At 59.3% G+C, this 19,200-nt stretch overlaps 1 protein-coding gene across 4 annotated transcripts in view; it reads right to left on the bottom strand.

The window, feature by feature from the left end:
- Window positions 1-2,782: 2,782 nt before the first annotated feature.
- Window positions 2,783-19,200, bottom strand: part of MPPED1 (metallophosphoesterase domain containing 1) — a 75,088-nt gene continuing 58,670 nt past the window's right edge. For all 4 annotated transcript variants that reach the window (XM_078449368.2, XM_078449369.2, XM_078449371.2 and 1 more), the window contains exons 5-7: window positions 8,172-8,287; window positions 6,264-6,377; window positions 2,783-5,169 (exon numbers count right to left, since the gene is read on the bottom strand). In XM_078449368.2, coding sequence (XP_078305494.1) covers window positions 5,051-5,169; window positions 6,264-6,377; window positions 8,172-8,287 — 349 coding nt within the window. In that variant the 3' untranslated portion in view covers window positions 2,783-5,050. The remainder of the gene's footprint in view (window positions 5,170-6,263; window positions 6,378-8,171; window positions 8,288-19,200) is intronic.

The following is a 19,200-nucleotide window of genomic DNA, read 5'->3' as shown; positions in this document are numbered from 1 at the left end:
AATAAGACATTTGCATGGCCTGAAAATACCTCCCCCAAATATTTATTAATTAATGTGGTGATTTTAACTGTGTCCTCAAATTCTTTGCTGCTCTTCCCTCTGGAAGGGAGAGCTCGATTCACCTCCCCTTGACCATGAGCCAGACTGGTGTCTCAGTTCTAACAGGGTATGGAAAACGGAGGCTAGCATCTTTATGGTGGAGAAACCCAGCAGACATCCCCTCCGCTGTGTGCTCAAGATTGACATCAGCAGTGATAAGTCGTGGCCGTGTCATGTCACCCCAGAGAAGATGCCTTGAGGACCCACCAGCTCTGTTGTATTTTCACCATACATAACCCCAGACTAATCATGAGAAAACCCCAGGCCCACCCAGCTTGATGGACATTCTCCGGAGCATTCAGCCAGTATTCAAAACCTTCAAGGTCAGGCAAAGCGAGAATAGACTGAGAGACCATCCCTAAAGAGACATGACAACCATATGCGACGTGGTAGTGTGGACTGGGTTCTGGAACAGAGAAAGGACGTTAATCAAAAACTGTTGGAATCCAAATCAAGATTATAGTTTAATAGTGTCGTATCAACGTTCATTCCTTGGTTCTGGTAGATGCATCACAGTTATACAAGATGTTCACGCCAGGGGACACTGGGTGACATCTGCACCACCTCACAACTCTTCTGTAAATCTACAATTATTTCCAAATAAAAAGGGTTTTTTTTTAAATGGGAAAATCATATTCTATGGTTCAGGGCCCAGCTCGGTTCCTTCCTCCAGAACAGTTTTCCCTGAGCTCCCTGTACGCTGGGCTTGCTCTTCCTCGGGGGCCCCAAGCCCATCCCCTCTTTGCTCTCTGGGCCCCAAGCATGGAAGACTTGAGGCTTCTCCTTCTTTTCTGGGATCAGATGAGCCTCCCAAAGTACACCGCGAGCTTCCAGACATCAGAGCCCGACTCCCACATCTTGGAGATCTTCACGGTCTGCGCCTTCAATGGGAGGGTAGGACTGAGGGCCCTCAGGCAGGGTCGGGCCCAGTGGGGAGCTGGGGGTGGCAGTAGGGGAGAGCACGGGATGAAGCCCTTGTCTGTAGAGCTTGTCACCTCCACTGGTTTACTCAGGGGGCTTGGGCAGGGGTCTCTCCTGGACAGTGAACTTCGGGAGGGGAGACGGCTTGCTGCATTTGCCCACTAGACTCCCATGGACAACAAGAGGGTTGTCTGAGATGCCATCTTGTATGGCAAAAATGGCTAAGTGTGCATGAGCCCCGGGTACTGAAGCACTAACAGGCGAGGGGCTAGAGGCCCTGGCACCCTTGCTGTGGGCCCCCCTCCACCATTTGTCCAAAGCCCAATCAGCACCCATCTACACTGAGGGCAGCAGGAGCCCATGGCTCAGCAGCGGCTGCATCTGGAGTCTCAGCACAACTCGGGGACCCGTGCACTAGAGCAGGACCTACAGGAGGCAGCAGCCACCACAGGGTTCCCTGTCTCATGCCCAGAAGCACTGCTCGGGCTCACATTGGCCAAGGACAGCAGCCGAGACTACCCAGAGTCAAGTGGCTCCTCGTTGCCCACTGATGGGGAGTTGTTGCAGGCACCTTTGAGGCCCCGGTGGAGGGGCAGTTTACAGGTGGGGTATTCTGAGGACACAAAACGGTCATGGAGAAGCTGAGAAGTCGGCCCCAGGCTGCTTCTCTTTCCCTCCCCACACCCCTCTGGGAGGCCTCTTCCAGACCCGTGGCTTTGGTTGTGACCCACAAATGTAGATCTCCACAGAGGCTCCTCTCCATCCAGGGCCATTTATCCCTCCAGCCACTGAACTCCTCCCCCTGCACATCCCAAGGGCACTTCCGGCTCCAGTCCCAGACAGAACTCAGGTCCTTCCTCAAACCTTCCAGCTCCCATTGTCCCTTCCATGACTGGCAGCCAACATCCATTGTCATCCTTGGCTCTCCCTCACTCTCACCCCCACATCCATCCCTCGGAAATCCTACCTCCTTAATCTACCACCACCTCCCTAGTCCGAGTCAGGCCCATGGGAAGTGCTCAGTGAAGGTTTGTGGGCCTGGGTGGATGGATCTATGAATGGGTATGTGGGTTGGTGGATGGATGAATGGATGGATGGATGTGTGGATGGATGGATGGATGGATGGATGGATGTGTGGATGGCTGGCTGGATGGACAGATGGACAGATGGACAGACGGATGGATGGATGGATGTGTGGATGGCTGGCTGGATAGACAGATGGACAGATGGACAGACGGATGGATGGATGGATGGATGTGTGGATGGATGGATGGATGGACAGATGGGTGCATGGATGGATGGATGGGTGTGTGGATGGATGGATGGATGGATGGAAGGAAGGAAATGGCAGGACTTTTACAGCTTAGGTAGCTCAGTGTCTGGTGTCATGAGACCTGTCAGTGCTCTTCTTAGGCAAGACCTGGACCGTTGGTTTGATAAGGACTGGGTTGGACATACTGCTTCCGGGAAGGGCCCAGAGCTAAGACCATCCTGAGGTCCCCTGTTTTGAGGAATCAGTCAAAACACTTGAACACGATAAGGCACAGAACGGCCCATGCCAACCACCTCTGAGACTGGCCCGCCCCTGGGGACACTGGAGCAAGCAAAAGGATGCCTGCGGCTGCCGTGTGGACGGTCTTTGGCCTCTGAACTCTGCCCAGGACTCAGGACCGGGCCGAGAGGATGCCACCCACCCCTCCCCCACGTGCCTCACACGACACCCAAAGACGCACACAGGAAGAGGCGCCACGTGGACATCTCCTTCTTTTTACAAAGACTTTATTGTCTGACATGCTTGACAAAAAAAATTACAGCCACAATCAAGTTATGCCAAAATGATTGAGGAGCACGCCATCGTCTTTCATACCTCAAGGACTTTTAATGAATTTTCTTTCAAAGTAACAGCTGCCTTCATAACTTTTCTTTTCCACATAAAAATACACCATATTCTGAAGATACCTTAGGAAAAAAATTTTTTTTCAAGTTTATAGTTCTTGGTCCACATAGAAATTCGGTAGAGGTGTCCGAAAGGGCCTTGTGTCTTCTCCGCCCCACGCGTGCACATGGGTCATGCATCCGGGGTTTCCCCAGAGACCTTGTAAACATCCTCGGCCGCCAGGAACCACTTGCCCGAACGGACTCCCGAAGTCCTGTGCCCCACGGAGCCCAGCCGGCCTCGGTCAGGGCGGTGCTGCTAGGCTCCCGTCGTGGACGATGCCCCGTGGGGAGCCCCACGTGAGTAAGGAAGGAGTCGTGGTCTCCAGGGATGCCGGGTGCTGGGCTCAGAGATCAGGATCCCTCTGTGGGCCCCAGGGGCTCTCTATGAGGAACGAGCTGGAGGGGTCCCGAACCGGACCCTTAAAACATAAGTGCCTTGTAGGGGTGGAGCTTTGGGTGGTGGCAAAGCAGGGGTCATGAAGCCAGAGACCAAGGCTCAAGGCCTGCCTCTGCCCCTTTTGAGCTGTGCACCCTCAGGCAAGTGACCTCACCTCTCTGATCTCCATCTCCTCATCTCCAAAATGGGGCCAGCAGGGCTAACCTTGCAGGACTGCCTGAGGATTAAATGAGATTGTATCTGCAAAGGGCTTGTGAAGGGCTGGGCCTGGGGTGAGGTGAGTAAGGCCCTCCTCCCAGAGGCGCGAGGCGGTGGGGGTGGGGGGGGGGTCCCAAAAAGCTCGGCAGGAGAGATAAATGTGATGCTATTTAACCCAACGTCTTTTAAAAATCCAAATCGATTCAGAAAAATAGCCAGGATGGACAAAACATCAAAACTGGAAATAAAGACAGGATCTGACCCTGCACACGGGGACCCTGCCTCTCTGGCCTCACCCTAACGAGACCCTGCTGGCTCCCTCCCCCTCCGAGACTCAGCCCAAACCCCCCAGGCCTAATTTAAAGAAAAGAGAAGCCCCCTGCGGGCAGCTGCCGGAGCCCAGGGCCCCTCTGCCACCGTGCCGCCCTCCCGTTAACAGGACAGACTGACACTGACAACAAGGACCGGGAACCATTCAGCCTTCTTCAGCTGTGGGCCCGCCAGACAGAACCCAAAGGGTGCTCGGGAAATTGCACCGAGGGATGGAACCCCATTCAAGGACAGTAGTGAGAAACACGGGATCCACTTTATCGAGTTAAGAAGTGCGCGCGTGTGTGTGTGTGTGTGCGTGTAGGTGCACACACACTCGCGTGGGCACATACACGCGGCAGCGTGGCCTCAGTCTGCAGAGGAGCCTCCAGCCTGTTGAGCTCTGCGGAGCACGGGACCAGGGGCCGTCCAGGACTCGGGAACCCTCCAGCCGGTCCTGGGCACTGACATGGCTCGTTCTGTAGAACCGACCCCCCCGGATCCAGGCTCCGAGCAAGTACCTGGAGGTTGAGGCCACTGTTCAAGTCAGCAAAGATGCCCACAGGAAGAAAGCAGGGCCACAAGGCGAGGCAGACAGCTTATTGGCCTGGCCGGGTGCGGTCCGAATTCCTGAGACGTCCCTGATCGCTCCCTCGAGGGCCTCGGCTGTGAAGCAGGCCCGTCTCCCCTCCAGCCCGGGAGGAGAGGGCGGGCTGTTCGCACCCCGGCTACAAAACCTCCCACCCACCCCCAGCCCTGGGGCTTGCAGCCACACAGACCCTCGGTTAGAGGGAGCTTTTGTGCTAGAACTTCCAAAATCCGTCCAGAAGCAGCAGCTTCCCAAACCCACAAGGGTGTCCGACTGAGAAGGACGAAGAGGCCGTCAACTCCCGAGCGGGACGGGACCACAAGCTCGTTAGGTCCTCTGACAAGGTACACGCGGGAATGTACACGCAGAATAATGAGTGCGGAACCCCTGACAGGGACCCGCAGGCTCCTGGCTCCAGGTGACCGAGGCTGAAGAGTCAGGGGTGATTTTCTTCATTCCAAGGCCTCAACCCATCCGTCGGGCTGGTCCCCTCGACCAGACAGGTCGTCTGCATGGAAGGAAGGGTGGTTGGGGGTCCGTGCTCTCGGCCAGGCGTACGTAGCTGATGTGGGCAGGAAGGGCAGAGAAGGCAGGGGCAGTCAGGAGTTCCGGGGTGTGGGGAGGTCAATGACTATGGGCGGGTTCACGGGCTGGTAGTTCACGGTGCACACAGACGCGTTCACGTAGGTGGTCGTCCCATCTGCCATGACGCCGTACCCTGGAAAGTAAGCACACGCCTGTCAGGGCTGAGGGGCAAGGCCAGGACCCAGAGCAGCGAGGGGGTCCAGGGGGTGTGGTGCTCAGAGGGCGCTCGGCCACGGTGGGCTGAACAGGTCTGGGGCAAGCTGCCAACACCCCCCCACCCCGGCTTCGCCTCTTCGTCTATAAACGGAGGCGGTCTCTCCTGCCCTCTGACAACGCCCGGCCGTGGCCCTCGGGGAAAGGGCTGAGGCTTGTTTGCTTCTGGGCTGGAAAGCGATCTGATGTGGACCGGGCTCTTGTGAGGCCCAGCGGCCCTGGCCCCACGCAGACACGGCCCTGGGGACAACACGTCAGGCCCCCTGCCCCGTGGGAGCCCGTGTGCTCTCTGGCGGGGGGGGGGGGGGGGGGGGGGGGGTGGACAGGGAGGCCTTGGACAGGTGGGACGAGGGCTCGAGAGGAACAAAAGGAGGGGTCTGCCCAGCTGGTAACTCGGATGCCGTGCGTAGGGTGCGGGCGTGCGGGCAGCCGGGGCTGGGGCTGACCTCACCCGTCACCTCACGGCCGCCCCGCCCGCCGCCCCTCAAGGTGAAGTGGCCGTCCCCCGCCATCCCAACGATGTGGACACGACGCGTGCCCCCAGCCACCCCCCCCCTCCGCTGGGGACAGAGCCAGAACTCCACGTCCATGTGTGGGGGGGGCGAGGGGGGCGCCAGAGTGCCTCAGGCGAGCAGGTGGCCCTCCACAGGCTCTAGGGACGTAGGCCACAGGACCGGGCCGCCAGCCTGAGGGCGCGCACAGCGCACCTGCCGAACCTGACCCGTCCTCCGTGCCCCATCCGACGGCCGCTCCTCCCGAGAGCCCGTGACCCCGAGACTTCGCGGGCTGGAGGCGGGGGCTCCCGGTCAGCAAACTCACCCCTAAGTCCCGCCAGATTTTGCAACCGTCTTCCCCTCATGCAAACATCTCGGCGGGAGCCAGCATGTTGGCACAGCGCGTGTCAGCAAGGGCTGAGACGGGGAGGAGGTGACGGGGCTGCAGGGGGACGAGGCGGCCCCTGGAAAGGGCTGGCGAGGGCCCCCCCCAGGGCCCCCCCCCCCACCCCCCACCGACCTTCGTGGATGTGGCCGAAGACGTGCAGCCGCGGCTGGACGCGCCTCTGCACCGTGTTGAGCAGCTCCACGCAGCCCACCCTCTGCATCTTCTTGGGGACCCAGTCCAGGAAGCCTGAGCGAGGAGACAACGGGAGGGCGATGACGGGGCCCGGAGGCCGGCCCCCCCCGCCCCCGCCCCTCTACAACTCCCGCCCCCAGCGGCCTCAAGGGCGGCATCCACCCATTACAGAGATGAGCAAACCGAGGCCTGAAAGGGACGGGTGAGGCCCCAGGGCACACACACCACCCCCCCCCCCCCGCCCCGGCTGGCAGCGGGGCAGCACCAGGAGCGGGGTTTCCACGTCGGAACCTTCCCGAACAAACATCACAGACTCACGAGCGTGAACCCCATTCCGCACGGCGTGGCCCACGCCGCCAGCCTCCCGGAGCCGCCCCATATGGCGGCCGCTTATTATCCTCACATGGCTACACAAACGAAGAATAATTAATGACTCCAAGCGAGCGGCTCGGGTCCTTCTCGGCCCCTCGGCCCCTCGCTGTCAGGGTGGGGGAGACGGGTTTGCGCATGCTGGGGAGGGGAAGGGGGATCCTCCGAGTCCCCAATCAGGAAGGCGGCAACTGGCAACTGACACTGCCCGGGGGGATAACGGAGGGAGGGAGGGAGGGAGACAGACAGAGAAAGGGAAAGGAAGGGAGGGAGGGAAGGAGAGAGAGGCAAGGAGAGAAAGGGAGAGGGAGACAGAGAGAAAGAGAGAGACAGAGACAGAGGGAGGGAGACAAGGGTGCCTCCGGCCTGGCCATTCTGTGCCCCTCTACCCGGCAGCCTGCAGGCCCTGGTAAGCGAGCACCGCCCAGGCTGGCCCGCTGTCCAGCGTCGCCCGCCCCATCCAGCGTCACCTGCCCCGGTCCCACACACTGCAGGGGTGATGGCAGGTTCTTTGGAGGCGGCGGGAGGAAGAGGAGGCCGGTAGCGGCCGGACTGCTGGGAGTTTGGACAGCATTCTAAGGACTAGGGGAGCTATGGAGGGCTGTGGAGGGATAGCACGGCATAGCTGCCGATTCAGAGAACCCCCTCCTGCTGCTGTGAGGAGACTGGAGCGGAAGGGACAAGACTCCGGGGCTGGGGGACCAGTGAGGAGGTCGTGGCAGTCATCAAAGAGACAGAAGACGCTGGCCTGGACCCGGGGTGGGGGGGGACGGCAGTGGTGGAGAGGAGAGGAAGGAGCTGTAGAGGTGGAATCGGAGGGGCGTGCAGACAGACAGGAAGTGTGTGTGAGGAAAGGGGGACGGGAGGCCTGAGAGAGCCCCTCGTGGGGCAGCCAGAGGGGGCCCAGAGGTGGTTAGCAGACTAACACAGGGCCGGACGAGTGGGTGAGTGGTGACATCAGCTCGGACCAGGGTGGTGGCAGTGGGGGCCGGGAGGGGAGCTGTGGAGGGTGGAACCCACAGGCCCTGGAGACCGTGGGGGTGGGTGGGGGTGAGGCCCCCCAGGTGTCTGATGGGGTGGGAGGTGCACAGGACGAAGCCTAGAGAGCGACCTTGAAGGTATCCGGCCCCCAGGATCCAGGCCTGGAGAGCCAAGGCCCCAGCCCTGCCTTTTGACCTCCCTAAGCTCCAATGAGCCCCATGCGTAAAACGGGCAGCGATCTGACCTCCCTGAGTGGCCGTGAGGAGTCGCGAGGTAACAAGTGGAACCCCCAGCCCATAGTAGGTGCTTGGGAAATAAGGGGGGCGCTGGGGGCAGTTGTCCCCAGCGCCACAGCAGCTCAGACTCAGAACAGAGCTCACCCGGGATTCCTCTCGACAGGCCCGACAGATCCCTGATCTCGGCGCCCAGGCCGGGCCACACCCCGGCCCTCTGCGTCCGCTGGCCAGGCCAGCCGAGGAGGCGACAGCTGACTCTTACCCAGTGGTGGTCCGTGGGTTATCAGGATGTCTACGCCTTCGGGGATGAGGTTCCATTTCTCAAGCAGCGCTTGGCCTCGCGGGAGGTTAAAGCCCCAGCCGTAAAACCAGGGCTGCCTACGGAAGAAGAACAGGCAGTTCGGAGGGGACCAGTGAGCACGTGGGGCGATCACGGGAAGGGGAAGCAGGCCACAGCTCCCAAGAACCTTCGGGGTTGGCCCGATGCCAGAAACCTAAAGTAAAGATGGGTATCGCCTGTACTTAGCCAGAATCCTGACCAACTTGTGGGCCGTGAGATATCCCGAGCATTCTCTTCCCTTTTCCCTTCCTTCAACACAGTTTCTGGTTTTCTACGATGAATAAATATTATTTATATCATTTTTATTTATTTATTTTTAACGTTTATTTCTTTTTGGGACAGAGAGAGACAGAGCATGAACGGGGGAGGGTCAGAGAGAGAGGGAGACACAGAATCCGAAGCAGGCTCCAGGCTCTGAGCGGTCAGCACAGAGCCCGACTCGGGGATAGAACTCACGGACCGCGAGATCGTGACCTGAGCCGAAGTCGGCCGCTTAACCGACTGAGCCACCCAGGCGCCCCTATTTATATCATTTTTAAAAACGAGAGTTTAAAAAGAACCAGCTTCTGCCAAAGGCCCCTCTTGTTCCAAGCCCTTCCGAGGAAATTTCAGAGAACGCACTCACCTACCCCTCCCCGGGAAAATGCTCTCCCGACCACCCCCCCCCCCCCCCACAGTTGGGGCAGAGGGAGATTCAACCCAGAGAGAATGGGTTCCAAGTGGAGGACGCTCGTTCCTGCTTTCCCCTGAGGCTCCCAGCCAGGCTGAGTCCATCCCAGCTCTAAGGACAAGGCCAGAGGGACCTAGGCCAACGAATGGAATCTCAAGGTCACACGTAGACTGAGCGATACAAGTCATTCCCTTGGGTTGGCTCCACGGTGAACATGTAACCTGGGTCCCTCCCCGTGGACCTAGGATACCGTCATCCCTGTGTATCAGTCAGTGAGCTCCTTGCCCTGGAAGCCGTCAGCAGCTATTAAGCTGTCCCAAAGGGCGACGGCTGGACCACAGGGCCCAGGGGAGCCCGCCAGATCAAAGTCACACCAGACACCCCCCATACCTCTGCGCTTCTCAATTACATGGGCCAACAGGAAGCCATTTGATTGGGTTTTCATTTCTAACAAAAGCATCTCTGCTAAGAAACATCCCTTAAGCATTAAGTCGTTATAAGTTCCCACGTGAGCATAGCCTTTTGGTGTTTACAAAGCCGTCAGCATCGCCACAGTTACGGGGCCGAATCGTGTCCTCCGAAAACATATGTTGAAGTATTAACCCCCAGCACCTGAGAATATGGGGCTCTATTCAGAAATAGGGTCCTTGCAGATATCATCAAGTTCAGATGAGGTGACACCAGATTAGGGCGTGCCCCTCGTCCGATGACGGGCGCCCTTACAAGGTCATGTGAAAACAGAGACACAGAGACAAAAGGGCCGTCGACAACGGGCTTAGAGATCAGAGCGACGTTGCCTCCAAGCAAAGGAGTGCCGAGTACCCCGAGCCACCACCAGAAGCTGGGAGATCCTTCCTCAGGACTCTCGAAAAGAACAAACCCCGGTGACACCTTGATCTCAGACTCCAGCCTCCGGACCGCGAGAGAGTAAATTCCTGTTGTTTTAAGCCCCCTGCCGCCGCCACCTCCCCACCTGTTACCCCAGGGACTTTCGCACCCGCGGCAACGGTGGGCAGCCGGGTCTCCTCCTGTTTTACGGATGAGGAAACTGAGAAGAAGGGAGCAGGAAACAGAAACCATCACCTGCGTTTCCTGGATACCTACTCTTTTTTTGGCCAGGTGCCTTCCAAGCACATCACAGGGATGGTTTACCTGTCACAAGAACCCTGTGAATTAAGGACTAAAGACGATCCCCATTTTACAGATGAGAAACCAGAGGCTCAGACAGGTGAGCTAGCCTGGGGATTTGGGCCCCAGCGTGTGCTGGCTCCCGGGCTGGGCACCTCACTACCGCTCGCCCGGCCAGCACAGACCATCTAAGTCAGCAGCGGAGCTGGCCTTCTGACTTCCAAGTCTCTCCCGTGCCCAAAGCTGCCACTAAGATGCCTCTCACGGCCCACATGCCCTTCCACGGTGAGACTGAGGCCTCTGGCGGTTGACCCAACAGCTCTACCTTTTGGCAACCACCCGAAGCACCTCTCCGGAACCCTGGGGGTCTCAGAGAACACACTTTGAAAACCCTGATCTGCTCACGGCAGGTTCCGGACAAGGAGACTGAGGTTCGGTGAGGGGCGGTGAGGGGCCTGGGGGCCCAGGGTCACACAGCTCGTGAGTGGAGAAGTCATTGCTGAGCCGGATCGGACACTCTCTCCCCTCGGCCTTCAAAGCCCCGTCTATTCCATTCCTCCTCTTCCCTTGCACATCCGGGACCAGCCCAGGGGCAGGGAACAAACGGCGGGTTGACAAATGGTGTTGAGTGAGGCCTAAGTGAATAAATCAGTCTGTTAACGGCTGTCAAATAGGACTTTTCCTGTTGCTTTGGGATTGAAGCCGAAGCTTCAAAACTGGAAATGATGCCCCGTATCCAAAAGACGGCCCCCAGGTGCCACTCAGGAAAACCTACAAAAGTGGGCAGAACCTACCCGGCCACCATCGCCCCAAGCCCCTGCCAGCCCAAGTGTTGGCCTCGAAGGGAAGGGTTGTAGCTCCTGTCTTGTTCTGTAGGGGGAGCCAAGGAGGGTTCCTCATACCAAGAGATGAATGGGCCCCAGGAGAACCACCTGGACCGGTGGGGTCTGGGATCTGCACTCTGAGCCTAAGGAGGGATAGATGGTGAGAAGCAGGCACAGAGGGACTGGGTCCCCAGGTTTGGGCTGCCCAAGGGACCCCCAACCACCGGAAGCACCTGCCAGGTGACAAGACCAGGTGGCCGGGGCTGGGGAATAGCATCTGGGTGGGTTGGCCTTGGGGACAGTCCCCTCAGAAGACACCTCCTATCACTGGCACATCCACATAGGGCTGCCCTTGCACATCTGAACAAAGGTGAGAGCTCTCTCCACAGAAGATGCACCCCTGCACGCACACAATTTTATACCCAACTTCATGGCAACCTTGGGGTCAGACCGAGCTGAGTGACAATGGGCACACCTCTTACTACCTGTGTGACCATGGGCAAGTGACTCAACTTCTCTCTGGGCCTTAATTTCCCCATCTGGACACGGGAATAATAATACCATCTCCATAAGGCTGGTGGGAGGAGTAAACCAGTAAATCCACCCAAAGTGCTTCAAACAGCGTCTAGTTCAATGCATCACAGCCGCCATAATCACCCCCATCACCATCATCATCGTCCCCATCACTCTCACCATCGTTGCTGTGGGCCCCTCCTGAAACCCATCCACGGAGCCTGCATGGAAAACCTTTGACCCAGGGCTGGGTTTTTCAAACGGCATTTTGATGGGTCCCAACATTTTTTTAAAAAAGAAAAGAAAACATCACAGAAAAAGGTACCTCCTAGCAGGGAAAGGATTCTTCAGTTAAACATATTTATATTTAAATAGACACCCACGGATGGATGTACTGAATCACAACGTAAAATACTTCTCCTACCACGGTTCCTGGTCAGAAACGGTTGACAGTCCCGCTCCAGGGGCCAGCCCAGGCTCCTGCCCTAATACGCTGAGCTCCTGGCTCCGCAGTTTCTGAGGCCCTAGAACCCTGAGCGCACGCAAAGCCCCGCTTTGGCTGAGCCAGGGTTCAGGCACTGCAGGGAAGGCAGCAGCATTCTGGAAGCCACTCAGAAAGCCAAGCCTAGGGGTCCTCCCAGGAGCCCACAGCCCCGTCAGCCTCCGGGGAAAGGAGCAACGTGTTTCCGGTGCTGCCTTCCAAATACAGGATCCATTCTTCAAAACTCTAATCAAATATTTACAGGACGGGACGAGGCCTCATCTGCATGGAGAGAAGGCATCTGTTAGTTCCTGTGAGCCACAGCAAGGGGTGGCTTTTTGAAAGAGACGCTTAGAAATCCATCAGAGACCCCGCAGACCCCCAGAAGCCAACCCACGCTTGCCTCCGCCTGCCCAGCTTCTCCTCGCCCAGCACCACGGAGCCTTCCCCTGGGGGTGGCGTCTCCCCATAGATGCACCTGCCGAGTTCTTGGAGATTCACCACCTCAAGTCCTGGGATGGTGGAATCCACCCTGCCCCCGGGGACGCCCTGAGAGGCTGCTCAAGGCCCTGAAGTTGGCATCAGACATCCTTCCTGGTTCTGCCCCCGGGGCCGCTCACTTTACCTCTCCCAGCAGGACAATGATGCCTGTGTCCCCAGACGTTACCCCATGAGGGCAGGGGTGGGGGTCCTTCTTGTTCAGTGCTGTACCCCTGACACACGGGGGAGGAAAAGAAGAGGAGGGAGGAGGTTTAAAAGGACGAAGTTGTACTTCCATTAGGAAAACGCTTTCTAAGTACCCAGGAGCTCTGTCAATGGGAAAAGGGGGTGTTTTAGCTGTTACCGAAATTTTAGGGGGAACAGGAAGGGTCAAATCACACAGGCAGACGTCCACAGGAGACATTTCCCAGGACGGCCCATGGGTTGGGGAGCACCCTTGTGGGGCCAGGGGCTTTCTCCAGGGTGGCCAGGAGCAGGACCAGAGCACTTGGAGAGACAGCCTCTTCAGGGTGAGCGCCCTCCCCAGAGGCCTTAGACCAGCCCACGGGGCCCGGAAAACTCTCCGGCCCCTCCTGGATGACGTGCATGTGGGTTTCTGCCACGGGAAGAGGTGATGCCAGTTCAAGGTGAAGTCAGCCCCAGATGGTCCATCGACCTCCTCCTCATCCGCTCAGGCCCCTCAGGGGCCAGAGGTGAAGCGCAAGGCTGCCCGGGTTTCCAGGCTGACGACAGGGCAGGCAGAGGCCCAAAGGCCTCCCGCCTAAGCAGCCGGGGTCCAGCACCCCCACCCGCCCCCGCTACTGGCCCACCCACATCGGGAGCAGCCAGTGGTCTGGGACTGCGAATGCCCGAGACAGGATCCCGGGACCCTGCAAAAGAACATTCCCCGTCTCCAGTGTGACCTAGCCCTGGGACCCAGCCTCGCCACGCGGAGGGCCAGGAACGCAGCGTCTGCACGCCTGCCAGGACACGTCCCAGACCCCAAGGAGGTCGGATGAATCAGAAACCCGACTGAGCGATGGGAAGCGGCTTTATGTCCTGAATTTCTGTCTTTCTGTTCTAAAGTAACCATTGGAATAATTTTCTTACAGAATGATAGTTGCCATGACAACCAGAGCAAATTTTCCTTTTCTGAAACAGATGTCTCATTTAGTTGAAAATTAGAATGTGAACAAACCCATGGGAAAAATTAATTCAAACTTTAACAGAGCGCTGAATACAATGTAATCTCTCAGAGGTTAACCCCTTAACAGCTTTTTTGTGCGCTTATGGTAACCTTCGAATCCAGTCTAATTAAGCCTGCTTAGCCAATATAAATGACCTCCTCGTGGCCAATCATTAAATGATTTCCCCCCGAAGCGTGAATCCCGGGTCCCCGACGGCAGAAGGGAGGGGGACGGTGCTCGTCTAGAGCCGCTCCGCTTTGCCAGGTAAGGCGTGCAGCCCCCGGGCGGGGGTGTCCCCTGGGGCCATTCAGGTAGCCTGAGGGGTGGCCACCCATTTCCCGGGGATGCTGGGGTGTGTGGACAGAGGAGGCCCCAGGGTGCCCCGGAGTGGGGCTGGGCCCAGGGGCACACCCAGGCCAGGGTACGATGCCCAAGGGCAGGCATCGGGGGTTCCCTCGGCCAATGCCGAGGGGCGCTGCGGGGACCCCAAGAGGGCACCCACACCAGCACACCTCCAGGGGGGTTCCATGAGCCCCCAGTCCTCACACCCACTCTGGGAGGCAGCTGCCATCACTGCTCCATTTTACAGATGCAGAAACCGAGGTGTGGGGAGGAACAGAGACTTGCTCAGGGTTACCTGGTGACCAAGTGACGCAACCAGGGCTCAAACCCAGAGAGCGGATTCCAGAGCCTGGGCTCTCTGCCTTCAAGCCAGAATTATGCAAATAGGACCAGGAATCCTGCCTCCCCTTCCTCAGCAAACCCCTACTTTACCGGCCACTTCCCCATCTCAAATCAGCCAACCCTCAGGACAAAGTCCGGGGAGGCTCTCACTTTAAAGTCAAGGAAACAATGGCACAGGGAGGTTAAGAGGTGTGTCCGAGGACACACAGGAGGCAAAAGAGATTCCGGGGGTTCCTGGTTCCCGCCTCCTGTGCCCAATGGACGACTGGCCCAAAGAGGATCCTGCTGGGGTGCTCAGGCCACAGGTTCCCCCCTCTTCAATGGCAACTGCCTGCCTGTCCCTCTGAGCAGCTCCCAGTCTCCCCTGCCAGGTCCCAGCCCCACCCCTGGCCCTGCCAGGTCCCCTCTGAGCCTGGCTGGACAGAGAGGAAGTAGCCTGTGATTCTGGCCCTTGGTGCCCCACCTCTCAACTGTTCCCCTATGTGACTCCTCTACTCCAAAGCCTTCCATGGCTCCCTATGCCTGCAGGACAAGCCCAGACCTCACGGCCTGGCACGCCGGCCCTTGGGCTCTGTCCCAGCCCACCTTTCGAACTGTCCTGCTCAGATTTCCTGTCGACCTCACCACTCGCCGGCCACAACAAGCCCCTCTGTTTCCTGAACACAGCCCAGCCTTGCCCCACCTCTGGGTTTTTGCACCTGCTGTTCCAGCCATCTGAAAGGCCCTTCCTAGCCTCACCTCAGAGTCCATGACCCATTATTTGTTCAGGCTTGGCTTAAAGGCCCCCTCTTCCAGGAGGCTTCCCCTGGTCACATCATCCCCCAAGCACAGGTGACCCTCCCTTCTCTGCGTGCTCTCATGGTGGCTCCCGCAGGGCAGGCCGAGGTCAAAATCCCTCCTGCCTGACAGATGGCAGAGCCCAGGCGGCCTCAAGGAGGGTTTGCTCCCGGGATGCAGGAATGAATGAATGTAGGATAGAATTAACAGCAGGTGCTCTATCTGGAAGGCAGGCAGGTGGGAAGAACCAAGCATCGGCCCCCTCTTCTGCGCACCCTCCCAATGGGAGCCCCGCCCCCCCCCCCCCAGAGCCCCTGGAGTCCCGAAGCCCCGAGAGCTGCAGCAGAAACCAGCACGAGAACAGACACTCAGCCTCCACTGGGCATCCCGCCTCCCATGACCTGCCTGGGGGGCTCATGTGCCCATTTCACAGATGAGGCCTCAGAGGTGAAGCAGGCTCAGTGTGCTCACACCCTCTGCTGCGTCCGACTCACCTCCTTTGGGGGAACCCCTGCCTCCCCAGGCCGCCCACTCCTGGTTGGGGGTTGAGGACGGCTGCCCTGCCAGGTTGAGGGGACAGCCTGTCACAGTGGACCCCGCGGGGCCACACATTTTCACTGCCATCCCTCATGCTATGGAGGCAGAGGCTGCGGTCTGAGGAAGGCAGTGGCCCCACTCCGCACAGAGAGGAAGCTTCTGCCTTCTCTCAGAGACGGCCAGTATGGAGAGCATCTCAGATGAGGCTGCCCCGTGTCACTGTCCCCAAGTGCTGCCCGGGACACTCTCGGCACTCCAGGGAGGTTGTGCTCCCATTCGGCAGCAGGGGAAACCGAGGCTCAGAGGTCAGTGACACACCCGGGTTCCCCGAGAGGGTTCATGCTGACCCCTCACCCCACAGGCGGTCCCCTGACCCCTGGGGACATCCCACAGTGCGGGCTGCCGCTCCCACCTGCCCAGCTCTGATAGAGGGGTTGGCCTTTCTCCTCTGCCCTCCCCGAGGGCAAGGGCGAGGCTGAGGGAGCCACCTCGCAGCGGCAGGGGCAGCGGCTGCCAGCGAGGGGGCAGGGCCACGCGGGCTGGCAACACGTCCCCAAGGACTGTCAATCACACACCTTGCCCTGGCACACGGCAGTTACCGCAAGTCAGCAGCAAGATAAGTGGAACCAAAGAATGGGGTCCTTTGTCATTCCTAATTAATTTCCCCCACCCTTCGGAGGTGCGGACCATTCATCTTTTGTTTCGCTGGGACTCAGAAGGCAGACAATTCGTTTCGAACATTAATCTCCTGTAGAATCGTGCGCATACGTGTTGAGGGGCCCTCTGTAAAGAAAATAACAACACCGTGGAAGCGACAAAGATAAGGACGGGAAAGGGGCAAAGGAGGAATTCTGCGAGAGAGAGAGAGGAGCGGGTGTGTGTGTGTGTGTGTGTGCGTGCATGTGTGCGTGTGTGTGCATGTGTGTGCGCGCATGTGTGTATGCGCGCGCGTGCGTGTGTGTGCGTGTGCGCGCGTGTGTGTGCGTGCGTGTGCGTGCGTGTGCGTGCGCGCGTGTGTGCGCGTGCGTGCGTGTGTGTGCGTGTGTGTGCGCGTGCGTGTGTGCGCGTGTGTGTGTGCGCGCGTGTGTGTGCGTGTGTGTGCGTGTGTGTGCGAGTGGAGGCAGCACAGCATAGGACCAGGGACCATGAGGAATTTCTTCCCGACACCAGAGTTCGCCGGCTGCCTGTGGCATGTGGGGCTGGCGACCGCCGGAATCCAGCGGAGGGAGGAGACAGGACGTGAGCAGCAGCCGGACCCTCGGTGGCGGGCACGCCTGTGTCGGCTGGCTCCCGACCCCCTTCGCACTGTCACAGGCCGGCATCAGGCTCGGGTGGGGCTTGCGGCCAGTCCCAGGGGCCGGCGGGCCCCGTGGCTTCCACTGAGCACAGCCCGTCCCCGACCCGAGGGGGCAGGCGGGGCAATAAAACCGAGGTCGAGGTCACAGCGATGCCCCCCCAGCGGCTCTGCGTGCCGCCCTCATCCCGCCCTTGGCCGGCCCTGGGAGGGGAGAATCCGAGTCTGATTTCACAGAAGCAGGACCCGGAGCTCAGGGAGAACATGCTGGGCCCAGGGATCCAGGAAGCCCCATCGGGGCTCTGCATCCCGCCAGCGGGACGGGGCCAGGGCAGAAGGGAAGGAGCAGCTGACGAGGTTGCCTGCTTGCCTGCTGGCCAGTCCAGGCCGGTCACTCCCAAAGCTGACCAAGCCCACCTGCCTGGGCTGGACCCCCGAGCAGCTCTGCCTAGGGCTGAGATCTCAGGCCAGTTCCTCGGCTACCCAAGCCTCACCTTCCCCATCTGCAAAATGGGGATGAAAACAATCCTGACTCGCCCCGTTGCTAGGCAGGCGGAGCAGGCCCTGGGGAGCTTGCTGAGTGAGGGGTCTCAGGGGTCGTGCTGCAGAAGAGGGAGGAAACCTGGGAGAGGAAGGCCACAGCCCCGTGCTAACACCACCTAGAAACATGAGACGAATTCTAAGAAACACAGCTTTAGGTACACAGAGAGCAGCAGCCTTTGAACCAGGGAAGGTGGGTCTTCCTGGCCCAGAAGTAACAAGCAGGAGGCTTCAGGGGCTTAAGGGGAGGGAGCTGGGCCTTCCACCCTCCCTCTGTAAAGCTGGGCCCCCAGAGGGCTTCGGGGGGCAGGCAGGGAAGTGCAGCAGAAAAGGCCACCCCGTGACCACATAGAGGCAGGACGATTCCACCAGATGGAAGATGCCCTTGACCCCCGGGCCAGGGCTTGTCCTCCAGCAGGCAGGCCCACACGGCTCAGGAAGCCCTCGGTCAAGAAGCAAAAGTAAACCATCCCCAGCCACGTGCACCCACAGACCGAGGCGGGCACACTTCTGTCTTATGGGCACCCCCAAACCAGGCTACACCCCCAAACTGGGCTGCCTGGGACGCCCCCGGGCAGAGCTTCATTGAACACCAGTGTGCAATCCCACTGGCCAACGCCCCGAACAGCTTGGGCAATTATTAGAGGGAGACTAAAAAAAAAAATAAATGTTTTTTTGAAAGATTGAAAAGGTTTTCTTAAGAGAAAGAGCAAAGCATTCTGGGTAAGCGGCTTGGAGCTGAGCCACAGCGGCACCTTCCCTGTGCCTTCCCCGGAGCGCGGTGGAGAGGGCACCAGTGGCGAACGGACTCCGCGGTGTTCCTGGGAAGGGCGGTGTCCCCGAAGTCGGGGGGGGCCGTGGCCACGGGGCAGGGGGGCTTCCCTGTGCCCCCAGCAGCCTCTGGCTGCAGCCGGGCACAGCGGGCCATGGGCGACCACAGGCCTCAGGCCTGGAGGGTCCCAGGACCTCAACCACATCCTGGCGGGAGCCTCCGGGGCAAGGAAGAAGCCAGGACTTCACTATATTAGCCTCTATTCTTTTTTTCTCCAAAAGACTTATCTAATGAAGTTAAAAAAGAAACCTTTTAGCACCTCTCTGTACCCAGTTCTGGCGGTGGGGGGGGGGGGGGGGGAACCATTCTCCGTCCGGGTGGAACCCGCCTCTCAGGCACTGGGGCACCCGAAGCAAGTCCCTTCCCTTCTTGGGTCTCAGCCTCCTCAGCTCTCCAGTGGGGACAAGGGTCCAGACCCCACTGACGGCTAAGACGGTTAGAAGCGGCTGAGCGCGGGGCCTCCAGGGCAGCGGTGAGAACAGGTGCCATCGGGATCATCCACCAACAAGCGGACCTTTGCTCCTTAAAATGCCCAGACGGCTCAGTTCCTGCCCCCACCCCTCCCGGCGGCCTGTCCCGCACACACAGGGAGGGAAGGACATGGAAGGTTCAGCCCCTGCCCGCACCCCGTCCCCCGGGGCGGCTCAGTGGGCAGCCCCTGGCTGTACAGGAAACCTTGATCTCTGGGCAATCCAGGCAGCGAGCTGTAGAGGGTTAGGGGGTGGGCGGGACCACCGTGTGCCGACTGGCTACTCTGCGCCAAGCACTTTACACCCGTGACCTCCCAGAATCCCGAGAACAACGCCACAGGGGGTCTCCCCATGCTGTCATCTCACAGAAAGCCTGGATTCGGACCCCAGATCCCCCGGCCGGGACCCGCCCGGCAGCACGAGCGTTCGAGCGTGGCCCGGCGTGTAAAGACAGCCAGTCCCCCAGGCCCCTGGCTCCCTGGGAGAGGGGCAGGGCACCTGCCTGGAGGAGGCAGTGCCAGGCCGCCAAGCTGA

This window comes from Panthera onca, chromosome B4, assembly GCF_046562875.1.
Source record: "Panthera onca isolate mPanOnc1 chromosome B4, mPanOnc1 haplotype 2, whole genome shotgun sequence".
NCBI classification, from domain to species: Eukaryota; Metazoa; Chordata; class Mammalia; order Carnivora; family Felidae; genus Panthera; species Panthera onca.
This window is presented reverse-complemented; position numbering and strand designations above follow the sequence as displayed.